Raw genomic sequence first — 17,153 nt, 5'->3', positions numbered from 1 at the left:
ACCTAAGGAAGTCAGAAGGAAAAGCAACTGGCCGATAGATAGACGTTGGGTAAAGATTGCTCCGAAAGCCTCGGCAAAAGATATATGGCAACTTGAATTCTTTCGAAATCAAAGACGGTTTTCTTTTGCTTGGCACCATTTGATTTTTCTGCCTGTGTCACCATCTTACCTACTTAAAGGCATTTTTGTCTATCTTGGCCGAATTAGATCAGTGTTTGCTATTGATTGAATGCAGATGTTGTCCAACCATTCTGAACACCCATTCGACGTTCGTTTACAAGAGGGCAAGTTGCTGTAAAGTAGTTCTCCCCAAATTCATATACTGAATAGTATATATCAGTTTTTATTGCTCTGATATATATTTGGTAATGTCTATAATAATGGATTCTACTCCAAAACAGTGATCACCCTAAAACTTCCTGGAAATATGTGTATATTTGTACTGTAAATTATTCAAATCATACTTGTGTAAATAAAATGAACACATATTCATATGCGAACAATAATACCCCCCCCCCAATTCTTTTGTTAGGCTAGTGTTCGCTAATTGTGGTTCGGCTTGAAATGTATTTATCCAATTCCTAGTAAATCTGAGAGAATTCTAGCAAATCTGAGGTGGGTTCAGATGATAGGATTGGTTTTACATTTGTTGGGTTGAGGTGACTGGGACATTCGGATGTAAACACGAGGCTGAAACTGAAGAACCAGTTTGGGGGAATTCCCTGGTGGTCCAGTGCTTGGGACTCAGCGCTTTCACCGCCAAGGGCGCGGATTCAATCCCTGGTCGAGGAACTGGGATCCCGCAAGCCGCGCGGCCAAAATAAAACAACAAAAAAAGAACCAGTTCGGGGTCAATTTGTGTGTTGCACCGTGCATCTAACTGAAGGAGCTAACTAATTTGGAAAACAAAACAAGAACAAACAAGACCAAGGGCTGAATTTGAAGAATGATCACGTTTGGGGATGGAAGGAGGAACTGCCAGTGAAGGAGAGGAAAAAGGCAAGCAGTCAGAAAAGAGATTGACAGGCTCCTTTTACTTGTACCGGTCCTGGGATAGGTGGGTCAGCTGTCCACCTGAGATGCTCAGGTTCTGAGTGCCCGTTATCCCTGGATGCGTCTAAGTCATTTGAGGTAGAAAAGGGACATAACGATCTGAAATGTCAAAGCAGTGACCTGCTTGTTTTTCTCCCCTTCCCGCTTTCCCTCTCTGCCTCTATCCAACCGCTCATCTTCCCTCTGGCTTCCTAGCACCGTTTAAGCCCCGCCCTTATTGAACCTTTAAGACTTTTCTCCCTTGTCGCGTTTGGCCCGGCTCGGCCGCCGTGACAAGGTCTTTGCGCATGTGCGGGGTGAAACGAGAAGAAGGTGAAGATGGCGGCAGCCAGGGCGGGGGTCTTGGGAGTCCGATGGCTGCAAAGGGCATCCCGAAACATGGTGCCGATGGGTGCACGGACAGGTCCGCGAGAACGGGCGAGGCCTCAGTGTGGGAGAGGGGTGCCGGAGGTTTGGTATGTCGGACGGAGGGTGGGTATTGTGGATACCGCGGCGGGCGAGTCCGGGCAAGGGCAGAGGTGGAGTTGGTGTATTCAGAAAAACAGGTGGAGGGTCTGTTCGTCCCTCGAAGCCTCGGGCTCCGGTGTCTGCAGCCACCGCAGCTTGAAGCCTTCAGAGTGGAAGGAGGAATGGGGTCGCTTCTGACGTGCCCTCATCTGCTCTCCAGCCTCCCACATTACCAAGGACATGCTCCCGGGACCCTATCCCAGGACCCCAGAAGAACGGGCTGCCGCAGCCAAGAAGTATAATATGCGGGTGGAAGACTACGAGCCGTACCCAGATGATGGCATGGGGTGAGATAGGGTCTGCTCGCACCTGGGTAGTGATGGGAGAAGTTCGGCTGGGTTGGGTAGCTCAACTCTGACCCTTTTCCCCGAACCTTTTCGTGACCCCTCAGAGTCAACGGTGTGGGCGCTTTTCTCCGTGGAGGGAGGTGGGAGGGGATGGGTGAGCAGCTGCAGCCGAGAGGACTTCAATTTTCTCCTTGGCTCAGGCTGTTTCCTCAAATGAAGAAGCTGAGGTTTTAATAGCTCCCTTGAGGACCCCTGAATAGCAGGAACCTTCTTTGGCTCCATCCAGAGCGCAAGGTTTCATTTAGATTGAGCATCTGCTGGGCTCAGGTGCTGTCATCCAGGCACGTGACCAGGCTGGAGCTGGATTCCTGTCATGAGAACCGTATTTTGTAGATGGAGTACTCTATATCATGTATATCTCTCTTTTAAGAAATATTTTGCTGTCAGCACTGTGGAAGTCGTAGTAACTTTAAAGCAGATTAAATAGCCAACTCCCTTAACTCCAGTTGATGGTTTTGCCCCCGCACCCCCATAACATCCCTGTGGTTAATTGTCTGAGTTGATTACCATCACCCTCATTTTCTGTCCTAGCATCACTCTTTCAGCCGCGGTTTCAGCAGCTCCTATTCGTCTTGTTGTTTTCCAATCACTTTCTGTGACACATGTCTAGTTGTCATCATTTCCTATGTCTTTTATTGTGTTGTGGACAAGAGCAGCCTCGGTAGCAGTCTGTATAAGTTGAACCTGGTTTTGTTGGGGAAAAATCCAGCTTATCATGAAGACCCATGAGGTGTTTGAGACTTGGAGTTGTATGTCAACTCTGTGGTTGAGAAACACAGTTGCTATGAAAAGTGCTTTTCTAATCTGTACCCTTTTGTTTTTATTCCAATTAACTGGGCAATCTTAGGTTCAGACTCTAAACTTCAGTTTCTTTTTCTGTCTAATGGGGGAAACAGTGATTGATTGTTAAATTCCCTTCCAGCACTAACATTATAACATTGCATGACTTTTCTTCTTTCTGTTGAAAGAAGATAAGAAAAGCTTACATATGTTAAAATGTTTCAGAGTTTGACATAAATTTTTAATGAAAATTTGTGGACTTCCTCGGTTATTCTGTGCTTAGTGAGTAAAAATTGAGATTTTTTTCACTTATCAAATAACATTTTATTTTATTAATGATAAATTTGGTATTAGAAGGCATTCAGGAAAATGGATCTCTTTTATACCGTTTGTAGGAATGTAAACTGGCACAGTCTTTTGGGGGGGCAAATTTGGGATATTTACCAGTGGCCCTTTAACTCAGCATTTCTCAATATGTACACCTCAGGGAAAAAAATTGAGATCTTGATTTGAAGGTCAGTTCCCCTGTCCTTAGGGGAGGCAGTTATCTCTGTCACTTGGTTTTTCATCTCTGAGATGAGGAGACTGTGAATTGTCTGAGTGAGGCTGCTCAGAGCCCTGTCCAGAAGTTCTTGCTGTCTCTCAGGTATGGTGACTATCCAAAGCTCCCTGACCGCTCACAGCAGGAGAGGGATCCATGGTATGACTGGGACCACCCAGAGCTGCGATTGAACTGGGGTGAACCGGTGAGAGAACCATATCCCATTTCACCTTCCTTCCTTTTCCCTATGTCTTCTGTAGCTCTAATGGCACTTTTCTGCCCAAGCAACACTAAAGTTTTTCTGCCCAAGGAAGCGAGGTCCAGCAATCTGAGATCTGATGTTCCCTGTGTGGTGTGTGGAATGGGATGTCTGGGAGTAATCAAAGCTCTGTATTGTAAGAGTCAAAGCTCTGTATTGTAAGAGTTGTGAACTTCTATGATTGAGCTGTCTCTGGTCAGCAGAACCTAGACATAAGCCAGCCTCCAGTCCTGCGGGCCACAGTATCTCAGATGTGGCTCTCAGAATATTGCCCAGGACAGTAGAATGCCTTTGCAGTAGAATGCCTTTCAAGCCTTCTATGAGGCTCTAATCACTCTGGACTGCATGCCTTTTGTAGGAAGAGCAGAATGTGACAGTGATCTGCCTTTTTGTCTCAGATGCACTGGGACCTAGATATGTATATCAGGAACCGTGTGGACACATCCCCCACTCCTGTTTCTTGGAATCTCATGTGTAAGCACCTCTTCGGCTTCGTGGCCTTCATGCTGTTCATGTTTTGGGTGGGGGAGACTTACCCCACCTACCAGCCTGTGGTGAGTATCTGAGAAGTGCTCCGTCAGCCACACTTACTTAGCCTTGTTTCCTGAGGGAATGAAGTCTCTGGAGTAGGGATCCAGCCAATACCAAGCTTGACTTCCTGGTAAGGCCTATAGAGGGTCTTACCCACTGGCCTGGTACAAGTACCAGAGCATTGCTCCTGCCTGCATCTTGGATCAGTCTGAGTGAGAAGAAACTGTAGGACTAGGTGAGGAATGAGAATGGAGAAGCCAGCTAGTCTTTAGAGTTGCCATTTTGGGAACTGTACTTAACAATATTTCAGCAAGTGATCTTTTAAGGTAGAGTCAAGGAATCTCGAGTTGAAAGCTTATCCTTTGTTGGTGTGAAGGGCACTTCCTGTAGGGTACTGGAAGCAATTAAATGTTTATTGCAAGCATGGACAGTTAGATTTTAGAGAATGTAAAGGACATAGAAAATATACTGTCTGTAGAGAACAGACTTGTGGTTGCTAAGGGGGGTAGGGGAGGTATGGATTGGGAGTTTGGGATTAGCAGATGCAAACTAGTATAAATAGAATGGATAAACAACAAGGTCCTACTGTACAGCACAGGGAACTATATTCAGTATCCTGTGATAAACCATAATTGAAAAGAATATGAAAAAGAATGTATATATATGTATAACTGAATCACTTTGCTGTACAGCAGAAATTAACAAACAATGTAAACCAACTATACGTAAATAAATTTAAAAAAAGAAATAAAATATACTGTCTAGCTTTAAGGACATTTAATTTGGATAAGAAGAAAATTTAGATACATGACATGAGCAACATTGGAACATACATGTAGGAATTTGGCACAGTTTTTGTGTATATATGTGTGTAGTGAATGTGTATGCTGGGGGTATCAGGTGTTGTTAAGGAGAAGGATTATGCTAGATGCTAAAATACATATATTTTAGATGGCGGGGAGAAGTTGAAGAGAACATTTGGGGCAAGAGAAAATAGAATAAAGGAAGAGGACAGTGAGTTAGCTGGAGTGGAATAGGCTTATAAATAGTTCCTAGATAACCAGCTGCATTGGTTACCTGGAGAGCTACTAAAAATTCAGATTCCTGAGCTCTACTGCTTGGAGAGCCTAATTCAGTAATTCCAGAATGGGGTTCTAGAATCAATATTTAACAAGGTCCCAGGTAATTCTGATGTCCTGGGAAATCAGTTGTCGAAGCTGTGTTAAAAAAAAATATGGTGAAGTGAGTTTGATCAGTTAGGTTGCGTGGCTAAGGGATCTGGACTTGATGGTATAGTAATACACTAATTCAGTAAATATTTGTGAAGCCCCTATCATGCACCAGGTACAGAAGGTGCTAAGGGTTAGGGGTACAGGGATGACTTGGTCTGCCTCTAGGCAGCAGGGAGCCATGTTGGGTTTCTGAACAGAAGAATGCCATAATGAAGCCTAGGTTTTTAGGAAGATTAATTTGGGAGTAGTCTACAGGATAGATTGTGAGGAAAGGAACTGAAAGCAGGAGGCTGGCGTGTTTGCAGTTGGCTGCACAGTGCTACCTGTGCTGAGATAATCAATGTCCTAACGGTAGCGTCTGTGTCTGTGTGCACTGACACAAGCCTTCCTACCAAGCCCCCAGGGGCCCCAGGCTGGAGAGTGCACATAGGGCTGGTGTGAGCGCTAACTTCACTTCAGGAGAGCAAGAAACACAGTGTGGCTCTTCCATTTTTCAGTTCTGTAAGCACATCACCCTTTTCTCCTCCCCTTGAGCTGTGTTCTCTGACAGCTGTTTGTTGGTAAAGCCAGCAGCCCCTAAAGCACGTCCGAGCCGTGTCTCCTCTGTGCTTTCCCCCACTGTTGCTCCTGCACGCCTCATTTGCTAGGCCACTTTAGTGGTGGAACCATTAGAGGCTGAGTGACTTAAAGGAGATTGAGTCTGTCTCGACCCCGAGAGAGAGTGGGATGGATGGATGCATCGTCTCATTTAGAAAGCTCTCCCTCACACTCTCCCTTTCTCCCTCTCTCTTTCTCCTTTCTCCCTCTCCCTCCCTCCCTCTCTCTCTCACTCTCACTCACACACACACAAACAGTTTAGGCACCACTTCTCTTACAATCTAGGCTTTCTCTCTGCCTTGGGCTGAGCGGGGAAGAGGAGTGGTGTCCCTGCTGTTCTAGCCCAGCTGGGTCTGACCAAAGGCTACCGTGTACCCATTTACTGTGTGTGATTCTTCACTCAGAGTGGGGTGTAGCCAGGTATTGGCTACATAGATATATGTTGTTCTTGCTGACCTGTGTTTTTTTCTTAGGGACCAAAGCAGTATCCTTACAATAATCTGTACCTGGAACGAGGTGGCGATCCCAGCAAAGAACCTGAGCCGGTGGTTCACTATGAGATCTGAGGAGGCTTCGTGGGCTTTGTGCCCCCTAACTGACTCCCTCAATCCTAGAGATTTTACCTTAATGAAATCGCTAATAAAACTTAGTACTGTGGTATCTGTGCCTCATTTCCCCAGGAATAGCCATTGCTTAAGCACAAGAAGATGTTGATTTGCTAATTTCACTGGGAAAAGTAGTTGAGGGTTCCAGTTGTACAGCAGGTGGTAAGGGTAGCTCCTTTCCCCATCTACAGGGTTGTGGAAGAAGGAGGATATGTTCCTGACTTCACAAGTTGGAACAAGATTTATTTCCCATAAAAAACCTTTTTAATAGTAAGTGGTTAGCTAAAAAACAATACTCTAACATGTTTCAAGTATATTATAGGATAAATAGGTGTTTTGGGACTGGCCTAGGGCTGTGATTGCCTCTAATCTTATATCTCTTATAAGAATATGTATTTGGGACTTCCTTGGTGGCGCAGTGGTTAAGAATCCACCTGCCAATGCACGCACAGGACACGGGTTTGAGCCCTTGTCTGGGAAGATCCCACATACCACAGAGCAACTAAGCCTGTGCGCCACAACTACTGAGCCTGCACTCTAGAGCCCGTGAGCCACAACTACTGAGACCGTGTGTCACAACTATGGAAGCCCATGCACCTAGAGTCCGTGCTCTGCAACAAGAGAAGCCACCGTGATGAGAAGCCTGCACACCACAACGAAGAGTAGCCCCCGCTCGCCGCAACTAGAGAAAGCCCGCATGCAGCAATGAAGACCCAGCGCAGCCAAAAATAATTAATTTTTTAAAAAGTATGTATTTATTAAAAAAAAACATTGTAAATCAACTATACTTCAATTAAAAAAAGAAAGAATATGTATTTATTCCAAAGCAACTTCTGAATCCTAGACTCTTATAAATTGATAAATTGACATTACTTATGTTTATTAATTAGAGGATAGTCATTGACTTATTACTGAACCTATACATGGCTTTCACTACCTTAATGATTCATCCAAGCTCCTATAACAGCCTTAGAAAGAGAAAAACCATGTTCCTGAGGGTCTGTTTCCTTTTTTTTTAAATGAAGTGTTTTTTTTAAATTAATTAATTAATTTTTGGCTGTGTTGGGTCTTTGTTGCTGTGCGTGGGCTTTCTCTAGTTCTGGTGAGTGGGGGCTACTCTTTGTTGCGGTGTGTGGGCTTCTCATTGTGGTGGCTTCTGTTGCTGAGCACGGGCTCTAGGCACGCAGGCTTCGGTAGTTGTGGCACGTGGGCTCAGTAGTTGTGGCTTGCGGGCTCTAGAGCGCAGGCTCAGTAGTTATGGCACACAGGCTTAGTTGCTCTGCAGCATGTGAGATCTTCCTGGACCAGGGCTGAAACCCGTGTCCCTTGCATTGGCAGGCTGATTCTTAACCACTGGGCCACCAGGGAGGCCCTGAGGGTCTATTTCAATGCACCTGTTTAAAAGAGAACCAATTTATGTTCTTTTCTTCCCTTTAGGGACATTTTCTTAAATTACAATGATATTGCCTGAAAACCTGTCTCATAAAAAAGCATACATTCAACGTGATCTGTAGAAGCAAGTCCATTCATGCTAGATAAGGGGTCCTTTAGTGGTATTCAGGCAGTGAAAGACCTTTATGATATCAGGGAGTGGGTACTTCTACTGAAATGCCTCTCTTAGAAGGTCTCCACTGATTTTTTTTTTTTTGGTACATGTTCCTCTCCCTGCTGCGGCCTCTCCCGTCGCGGAGCACAGGCTCCGGATGCGCAGGCCAGACGGCCATGGCTCACGGGCCCAGCCGCTCTGCGGCACGTGGGATCCCCCCGGACTGGGGCACGAACCCGCGTCCCCTGCATCGGCAGGCGGACTCCCAACCACTGCGCCACCAGGGAAGCCCCTCCACTGCTTTTTATATGTTTTCATTCTCTGTCCTTTAGAGCATTTGATAATTATTTAACAAACGTCTGTCTGCCTAATATATATCAGACACTGATAGGTCCTGGAGATATAAAGTTGAACAAGAAAATAATTGCCTTCAAAAAGTTACCTAGAAGAGAAGACTGGCATTTGTAAAACGAGGTGAAAAGAATTTCAAAGTGTCTGAGTTGAGAGAAGGGTGCACTTTTTTACTTTACTTTTTTTGTTTGTTTGTTTTAATCATGTCCTACTTGAAACTGTGACCTTATGCCTTTGGTTCAGATTTCTTTCAGAGCACTCCAGTGACACCTCGGCCTCATTCCCTACTTCGAGGTGTTGCCTGAAGTTCAGTTTTCAACCCTGTTTCTCATCCACTGTTGTGCTAAGAAGTTCAAGAAATACTTAGTACGTAGAGTGGGCAGGCACCACCAATGCCCTAAATTCTTTTCTGTCCTGAGTTCAAAACTCCCATGTCCACGTGAAAAGGAAATCTAGAGCTGTGTCACAGTGACTTGGGGCCACGTCATAAGTCATAAGATAACCAGCTCACCATCTTTGGGGGTATATCAGGCTGGAATATGGTGGTAGAATTCATGCATTAAATTAAAATTTTAAATCAAATAACTTAGGTCTAAGATCTTCAGCTGCCTACAGAACATTTTATTTGGAAATGCCATAATTCCCTCAATCAATATGAAAAATATATATGATCACCCCCCCCTCCAACTTTTTATCAGTCACAAGAGCCTGTCCAGCTTTCTTTTACAATCATTGCCACTATGTTAATCCAGGCTTTCATCACCTGGTACCTGGATTGTTCTCTTAGTCTAATTTGATTCCCTGCCTCCAGCTCTGTTCTCTGTGCATGGTGATCCATATTGCTAGTCTGATGTAATCTTATTGCATATCTGCCCATAATTTTCAGTAACTCCCAATTACCTGCAGAGTTGAATTGGTATTCCACAATCTGAATCCAGCCCACTCCCCCAGCTGTAGTCCCTTTCATTCATGGTATGGGAAACACCAGGGCGCTATTAGCCGGTTGGGCCCCTTCTTCCTCGCTGGGAGTCCACCTATCTTCTTGAAGCCCCAACGTATGACACCTGTCTCGTCCCTGAAACCTTCCAGGAAGCCCCTGGTACCTTGCCCCCCGCCCATCTATAGCTTTTAATTAGTTCAACCAGCGGTTGGGGGCACCAGTTGTTGCTGGGCTGCAGAAAGTCACTCACCGCTCTTTATGGCCTAGATTGCTTTTTACCTTTTCAACTAAGTGGATTCCACTGAGAGCACCTGGAGCTAGGTCCGGGTCTTCTCCGCTTCAATAAGCAAATAATGAGTTATTTTCCCTTTTCAGAGGCTGCCCGCGGAGCCTGACTCAAATTGAATAGACCAGAACTTACTGGTCGCGGGATCTGACCCACTGCGCAATCACAGGACAGGTGAGGGAGGCCTGATTAAAAGCTCTAATCCTATCAGGGAACGTTCTCCGTGGGTCAGCGGGGTGCTGGGCCCTGCGCCTGGCGGCGCGTGTGGGAGGTGGGGCCTGCGGGCCAGGAATACTTTTGGCCCTCCTCAGCCGCCATCCACGGCGCCCCGCTGAGCTCCGAAGCCCTGAGAGAAGGCCGGCTCCGGCTCCGGCTCCGGTTCCGGCTCCGGCTCCTGCTACGCCGCGCCAGACCCCTGGCCTGGGCTCTCTGCGCAGGTTGGTTTTCCCCGCCTGTACGGGGCCGCTGAGAGGGGAGGCCGTGCCGGGGACCCCGAGCGCCGCCCTTCTCTCGGGAGGGTGCCGGGGCGCGCTCGCCCTCCGCTGGCGCTGCGGCCCGCCCCGCTCCCGGGGCTCCTGCCGGTGTGCCTCTCAGGGGACCCTACGACGCCTGCCCTGCTCTCGGCCGCACTCGGCTCGTTCTTCCTGCCGCGCCTGGGTGCCTCAGCCCGAAGACGGTCTCTCTCCAGCGCTGCCCTGGCGCCTCCCCCATGAGCCCTGGACCCTGACCTGGCCTGGGCCCAGTGTCGGCAACGGGTCTCTGCGTCTGGCCTGGGCGGGAAGGCCTGTCAGTCCTGACGCCGGCGCGCCGCGGGGGAGACCGACCATCCTCCGGAGGGACTGGACAGCCAAGGGTAGCTGGCGTCCTCTTTCACTGCACGAGCGTGTCCAGCTCTTGGTTGAGTGGTCATAGCTCTCCCACTTTTAACGCCCCCGGCATTCTGACCGCAGCGGGGACCTTTTTTGTGAACAGATGTCTTTGAACAAAGTGGATTAAAAGCCCATCTTCCCAATTTGTAGGCTGGGGTTTAAACACTTCATGGAGTTTAGACTGGTGTAATGGTTAAAAGCACTGGGCTCTGGAGGCTGTTGGTGTGCACAGCTTGGTCTAGCCAGTTTTCTTCTCTGTAAAATGCGGATAGTATCAGTACTGACCGCCCAGAACCATTGTGAGAATTAAATGAGATATGCATGTCAAGTGCACACGGCTAATTGCAGCTCCCGCTTAAGAGACCTTTCTCCAGAAACGTGAAAATGGTATTGAACAGCAGGTGGCACTGGTGACCGTGTAGTATGATGTACAATCTTGTCCGAATATTCCTCAAGTGTTTAGAGGTCCCCGGGAAATCTCGGCTGAGTTGGCAGCCTTAAACTTTCTTCAAGCTGGAGAGTACATTTGATATTATTAAGTAATAAAACTTTTGTTTTGGTAAGTCAAGACTAACCTGGCTGTGGCTTGCTCAAGCAGGTCACAGTGGGTCCCAAGTTTACTCCATCAAGTTCAGTGTTAACTTTTTTTTTTTTTTTTAACTTCCCTGCCGCTTTAGCCTGTTGGGATGACACCTTGAGTATGTGTTAGAATTGGTTTGGAAACTACCGAGTTAAAATAGATGTCTGCATTCATTCATAAAGTATTATCGAGCACTTACTATGTGCCAGACATTGTTCTGATGCTAGTTATAACATGGAGAACAAAGCAGACACAGTGCTAGCTCTCATGGAGTTTACTTATTAGTGGACAATGTAGATGTAAGTAAATATATAATTATAGATTGCTAAGAAGAAAAAAAGGAGTCTGTTTTTGATTGGGTGGATGACCTCATTGAGGTAAGAAGCTGAGCCCTGAAAGATGTGATAAGGAACCAGTCATGCAGAGAACGAAACAAAAAGCCATCAAAGTATAGCAAACAGAATTTACAAAGCTCTAAAGTGGGGAAACGCCAGGAAATGAAAAAAGGCTAATGCAGCTGTAGCACAATAAGTAAGGGGGAGAGTAGGAAGAGATGAAGTTGAAGTGGTAGGCTAGAGCCTTTGAGCAGGGATCAAAGGGGTTCGCATTTTATTCTGAGTGTGATAGAAGCCACTGAAAAATTTTAAGTGTGGAATGCCAAAATCCAATTTTTGATTAAAAAGCTTACTCCTGCTGCTATGCAGAGAATGAATTGGGTGACAGGGATGAGTAGCAGGGAGAAGACCAGTAATCTAGGTGATAGATGATAGTATCTTCAGATAGAGCAGTGGTGAAGATGGAGAGAAATAGACAGATTAAGGTATATTTTGGAGGCAAAATTTGGAAGACTTAATGATGGATTAGAAGGGAATAAGGGCGAAGGAGGGATCTACTGTGATTTTCAGGTTTGGGGGTTAAGCAGTTGTCTGGGTGGTGGTACCATTTACTGAAATGAAGAAAACTGAAGGAAGAACAGATGGGTGGACGAGATGGGGAAATAGAGAATTCCGTTTTAAACAGACTAACTTTTAGGTATCTTTACTATATTCAAGTAGAAATATTTGATTAGCAGTTGTATATAAGAAACTTGTAGCTCAGAGGAGAGGTTTGTATTGCCGATATAAATTTGGGAGTCATCGACATATGGATGATGTTTAAAACCAAGGGATTGGATAGGGTCACTGAGAGATTATTTGGTTTGATGGTTATCATCACCCTCGGGCCTGTGGCAACTAGTGTATTTGAATATCTTTTAGGGTTTAAAGCATTAGATTTCAGTAACTGGGAAAATGAACTGTCATTACAGATCTGCAGACAGTCATGTATTTGTTACCCTGTGTTGCCCCAAAATGCCCCATTCTTTGGTGGTGAGAGAGAAACAAGCTCTCATGTCCGCAGGTGTTCCCCTTGATCTGGCCCTTAAGCTTGCTGGTTTCTATTTTCAGTAGGCTGAGGAAAAGGGTCACTTTTCTGCCACCTACAGGACAGACCATGAAGCTGAAGGAACTTGAGCGGCCCGCTGTCCAAGTGTGGAGCCCAGCTAGCCACTACTGTGGATAAGGATCCACTGAGTACATAGGTTGAAGGGAAACATAGTATCCAGGGCTCTTTATTGTGCTTCAGAGAAAGTTTTAGAGTCATGGACATCTGGGGTTGGCTAGCAGTATATGCAAAGGGATATTAGGAGTTTCTGGTATCTGGGGGCAACCTTGGACTCTGGCTTAAGGCTAAGCACCTCATGCTTTCTTGTTTTCTTTGGAGCTACCATTTGAAAAAGGGTATATCCAGCCCTCTCCTGTTCCTCCTCTTCTCTACTGCTTAACCATTTATACCCCAAATCCATGCATATATTGTTGCTCATATGCTGCCTCTTCCTGACTTTTCTTGTGCCTAGGAACATCTGCCCAGCAGCTAGATGCCTCCTTTAGTACAGATGGCATATTGGAAATCTTTGAGGTTGATTTCAGGGACCCCTCTCTGGACTTGAAATGCAAGGGAGTCCTTTCTCCCTCCAGCAGGTACTATGTCTGAACTTTTGATGGGTATGCAGGGCAGATCCTGATGTAGATCCTGGTGGGGAATCCCGGGAGTAGTATGTGCTTCTCAGGGCTCATGAGGAGACAAGTGAGGGGAGAATGGTCTTTTAGTAGGAGAGAAGTTAACTCTGGGTTTATTTTGCAAGAGGATTTTGAAAACACCCACTCCAACCTTTGTGGTCAGCAGCAGCAGCGTCATGCAGAATCATGTGATAGAGACGCCTCACAGAAGCCTGGACCCACAAGTACCTGATCTGTCTCTGAACACAGAGGAATTGGCTCCTTCCTCCCTTGGCTCTTGTGAAGATAACAGCCTTACACAATATTTCCTTGTCTGCCAGTGGGAGGTGAAAGAATGATCCTCTCCTCATTACTGTCAGGCACCGATTGGGCACTCATGGATTTCATGGCTCTGGCAGGCTTACAGGGTTGGGTACTAGCATTCACCAAGCACATGTATACATTCCAGGCACTATGCTAGGGGCTCTGTATAATATCTTATTCATTCCTCAAAACGAGCCTAACCAAAAAATACCATTATTCCCATTTTACATAGGAGAGAACCAAAACTCTGAGAAGCTAGGATTTAAGTCTAGGCCTGTCTTACTCCAAAACCTACCTTCTTTCTATTATTCAACTGTTCTTTTACAGGTTGTGTAAAGATGAGGCTTACAGTCTGAATCAATGATCTCTAAATTTTTGTACAATCAGGAAAAATGTGAATATTCACTGTACTCAAGTGTATATTTAGTATAAATAATATACATGTATTACTGTACTACTATTTAATATTAAAAATATAAATCTTTTTCTTACAGCCCAGAGGATTATCTTGCCCATCCACTTTAGAGATTGCTGGTCTAGAATGCAACTCTCCATCTTCTTGTGCATTTTTTGGTCCATCTGAGTGATTAGATTAAGATATTTAGACAGAAGTACCCTCTTCTTTCTTTTCATGGTTTAACCTAATAATGAAAGTTAGTTTTCGTTCTCCTTTTCTTGAGCTCCTATATCACTTTGTTACAGTATCCCTTATTTTGCAGTTTTTAACATGTCTTTGTATTTCCAGTACCTTTACCTTTTGAAGAGCAGGCCTTGGCGGGTTTACCAGTAATGATGAGATATTCTTAGCCTCTAAGCAAGCATTTCAGAAAGGGCTGCTGAAAGGAGTGAGCTAATTTAATAATGTTTATACTCCTGAAGATAAGAAAAGGGGCAGTGAGCGCAAGGACTCTTTTCTTTGACCAGCCAAGCAGCAGCTTCAGCATAGTAGTGGCTCCTTAGGGCTAGGAGTTCCTAAGAAAGAGGCAATGTAATTGCTTAAGAGACCTTGAAACTGAATCCTGAGATCCATGTAGGCAGAGATTTTTGTCTGTTTTATTCACTGCTGTATCTTTAGCATCTAGAACAGTGCCTGTCATAAGGTGGTTAAAAAATATCTGTGGAATAAATGAGTGATATTAGAACCTTCTGGATTACCAAACGGAGCATTCACGTCCACCAGTTCAGTTAGTTATAGTTAGTCTTCAGTTAGTCTTAGTGCCTTAAGAGCTTTTCAGGGGTAACAATCTGTTTGTTTGGCAGCCAACTAGGTTGAAGGGACACTTTTTGAAATGTTGGTACTGTATTCAGGAATCATGAAGCATCACCTCACACCCTGCTCTACCCTGCAGGAATTTGGGGACTATAACCAAAACAAATATAGTACAGTTAGCTTCCTTTTTCCACCTCTATAATTGTGTCTAAAGATTGAGTCTTATTCTCAAAGACCTAAGGGATTACTTTTGACACAGTTCGGTTGGGGCCTTTCTGAAGAAATCATCTTAGACCCTCCAGGGTTTAAGACACCCACTTCTTTCCGTTCCAGCCTGGGTTAGGTCACTTACTCAAAAGTCAGCATCACAGACAGTTGACCAAGATGATCAGGGTAGACGAAGGGCAACCCATCCTTTGCTTTATGCTTTCCTCTTTTCTGTATCATCTTCTGCTTGGTTTAATGGAAAGCACAGTTGTGTTGGGTTGCTACCTTGGCTAAAACTATGTGACTTTGGGCAAATTGAATTCCATCAGTGATCTTAGGTTTCCTCACTTATATGTAAAGAAGAGGTTGTACAAGATGACTTCTAAGAATCTGCTGAACTCCAAATTTAAGTTTTATCTTCAATCTCTCCTTCCCTTTTTCTAGTTTAGTCTCCTTCCTTTTTTCCTTTTTTTTTTAAACAAATGCCTCTCTGTATCTCTTTATTATTAACTAAACATACTCTTCAAAGTCTTCCCCCTTCCATTGCCTGCCCTTTTTACCAGACGCATGCCTCAACCACATTTGAATCCTGAAGATCCCCTTATACTCAACCCGTGATGTATCAGAGAAATATTATCTATTTAGAAATACCTGACTGAAAGAGAAATGTTCTGAAACACTGGTATGGGTGTAGATAAGGGACAGCCTTAAGCTATAAATAGAGTGAAGAGAGTGTGTGAATTAATGCCGCTGGATGCAATCAGAATCAATATGGATTAGCATGTGCACTGAAGCAAGTGATGTTTGGTTTGTTAGGTGAATCTCACTCAAGAAGAAAACTATCTGGGAGAATAATACATTGTTTATGTATTGACTTTTGAGTTGAGGACATAGCTACTGTGGCTGAGTGAGTTCAGGGGTCAGTGGGTGATTTGCTGCACTCTACCTCTGTCTACACTGAGGTTCTAGATCTCTGAGTGGCCACTGTAACCTATGTCTGACCCATCCTCTAGTAACATGGAGGAAGTAGGTGATCTATCTTCCAATACCTTTATCTCAGTTCTAGCTACTTGGGGAGCACTGTGACCCCTCTTTAGGTGCCTTTGTAAGGGACAACACTAAGCAGTAAAAGATCGTTTTGGTACTACTCCTAATTTTCTTGTTTCTAAGACTTGCCTTCTCTCTAGAGACATTAAGATCACAGAGGAGAGAGCATGGGCTTTGTTGTTGGACAGACTTTGGTTCAAATCCCAGCTTTGCCATCTACTGTCCTATCAGACACATTATTTAACTTCTCTGACCCTGTTTTCTCTACTGTAAATTTGAGTAACATAATTGGCACATAGTAGCCTTGTGCATACTAGGCATTCAGAAAAGTAGTTCTCCTCTCAGACAGCCATCGCTCCACCCCAGTGTCTTTATTCTCCAGCTTGGAGCACTGCCCTCATCTCTCTGACTTTTAAGGAAACTTGGATTTCCTCAGTTATTTTGGCCAGGATGTGGACAAACTCATTTTCACTTTAATCCACTAACATGAGGTTGGGATTTTTCATAAGGAACTTCACTAAGCAAATAAAATCAAAATCCAAAACAAAGAAGTACAGAAATCATGGGAGCAAGAATTTATACAGCACGTATTCCTAATCATAGGGTAGCTGAAGCTTGGCCTCAGATGAGCTTAGCTGGTGCGACGTTCTGATCTCACAGGTCTCAGTTTATTCTCTCCAGCCTTGTTTTTCTCTTTTTGCCAGGAGCATAGCCATGAGTTGATTGTTGGGGCTGGTTCTATCTTTATGCATTCAACTTCTTCCCATTGTTCTATGCTGGTGTGCAGTCTGATGTATCTAGTACAGAGGTTCCTAACCTTGGCAGCTTATTAGAATCACCTGGGGGGCTCTTATTAGAAACGTAGATTCTGAGGGCCTGTCTCTGGAAATTCTGCTTCTGGGTCTGGGTGGGAATCCGGAACCTGTATTTTCTTTAGGTGCCACCCCTCATTCTGTGATGCCATGTGGTCTCCATCATTATCCTGAGAAGCTCTTTAGCAGAGAATTCCACGTGTATCCTCATGTTTTCAAAGTTCCCACCTTCCTATACAAACTCGTCTCCCTATACCTTCTACTTAAATCTCTTAGTTCCTATTTGCAGGCCAAAGGCCATCTTTTTTGTTTTATAACTTTTTATTTTTAAAATATTCGAACACAGAAGTTGCACAATAGCACAGTGAGCAATCATACCTTCATTTAGACTCATCAGTTGTTAATGTTTTGTCACATCTCAATGCTTGTGTGCTTTCTCTTTGTTTACACACACACACACACACACACACACACACACACACACACACACACA

General features: G+C 44.8%; 2 protein-coding genes across 3 annotated transcripts in view; both read left to right on the top strand.

Annotated features, from left to right (window-relative positions):
* The first annotated feature begins 1,305 nt into the window (after positions 1–1,305).
* Positions 1,306–6,518, top strand: NDUFB8 (NADH:ubiquinone oxidoreductase subunit B8). 2 transcript variants are annotated; one of them, XM_029201117.1, is made up of 5 exons: positions 1,306–1,456; positions 1,721–1,847; positions 3,334–3,433; positions 3,886–4,041; positions 6,321–6,507. In XM_029201117.1, the coding sequence occupies exons 1-5, from the start codon at positions 1,372–1,374 to the stop codon at positions 6,411–6,413; spliced, it is 561 nt and encodes a 186-aa protein (XP_029056950.1). In that variant the 5' UTR covers positions 1,306–1,371; the 3' UTR covers positions 6,414–6,507. The 2 variants fall into 2 exon arrangements, with proteins under 2 accessions (XP_029056950.1, XP_029056949.1); XM_029201116.1 differs by having other exon boundaries at positions 1,326–1,524; positions 6,321–6,518.
* A 5,917-nt stretch (positions 6,519–12,435) lies between these two features.
* SEC31B (SEC31 homolog B, COPII coat complex component) overlaps positions 12,436–17,153 on the top strand; it is a 28,179-nt gene continuing 23,461 nt past the window's right edge. Inside the window, 2 exon segments of the mRNA XM_029244815.1 lie at positions 12,436–12,578; positions 12,903–13,042. Of these exon segments, the coding sequence (XP_029100648.1) occupies positions 12,516–12,578; positions 12,903–13,042 (203 nt within the window). The 5' untranslated portion in view covers positions 12,436–12,515.

The sequence above is a fragment of the Monodon monoceros genome, unplaced genomic scaffold (assembly GCF_005190385.1).
Source record: "Monodon monoceros isolate NGI ecotype Baffin Bay Population unplaced genomic scaffold, NGI_Narwhal_1 Super_Scaffold_4, whole genome shotgun sequence".
In the NCBI taxonomy this organism is placed as follows: Eukaryota; Metazoa; Chordata; class Mammalia; order Artiodactyla; family Monodontidae; genus Monodon; species Monodon monoceros.
Note: the sequence above shows the minus strand (reverse complement) of the source record. Positions and strands in the feature narration are given on the sequence as shown.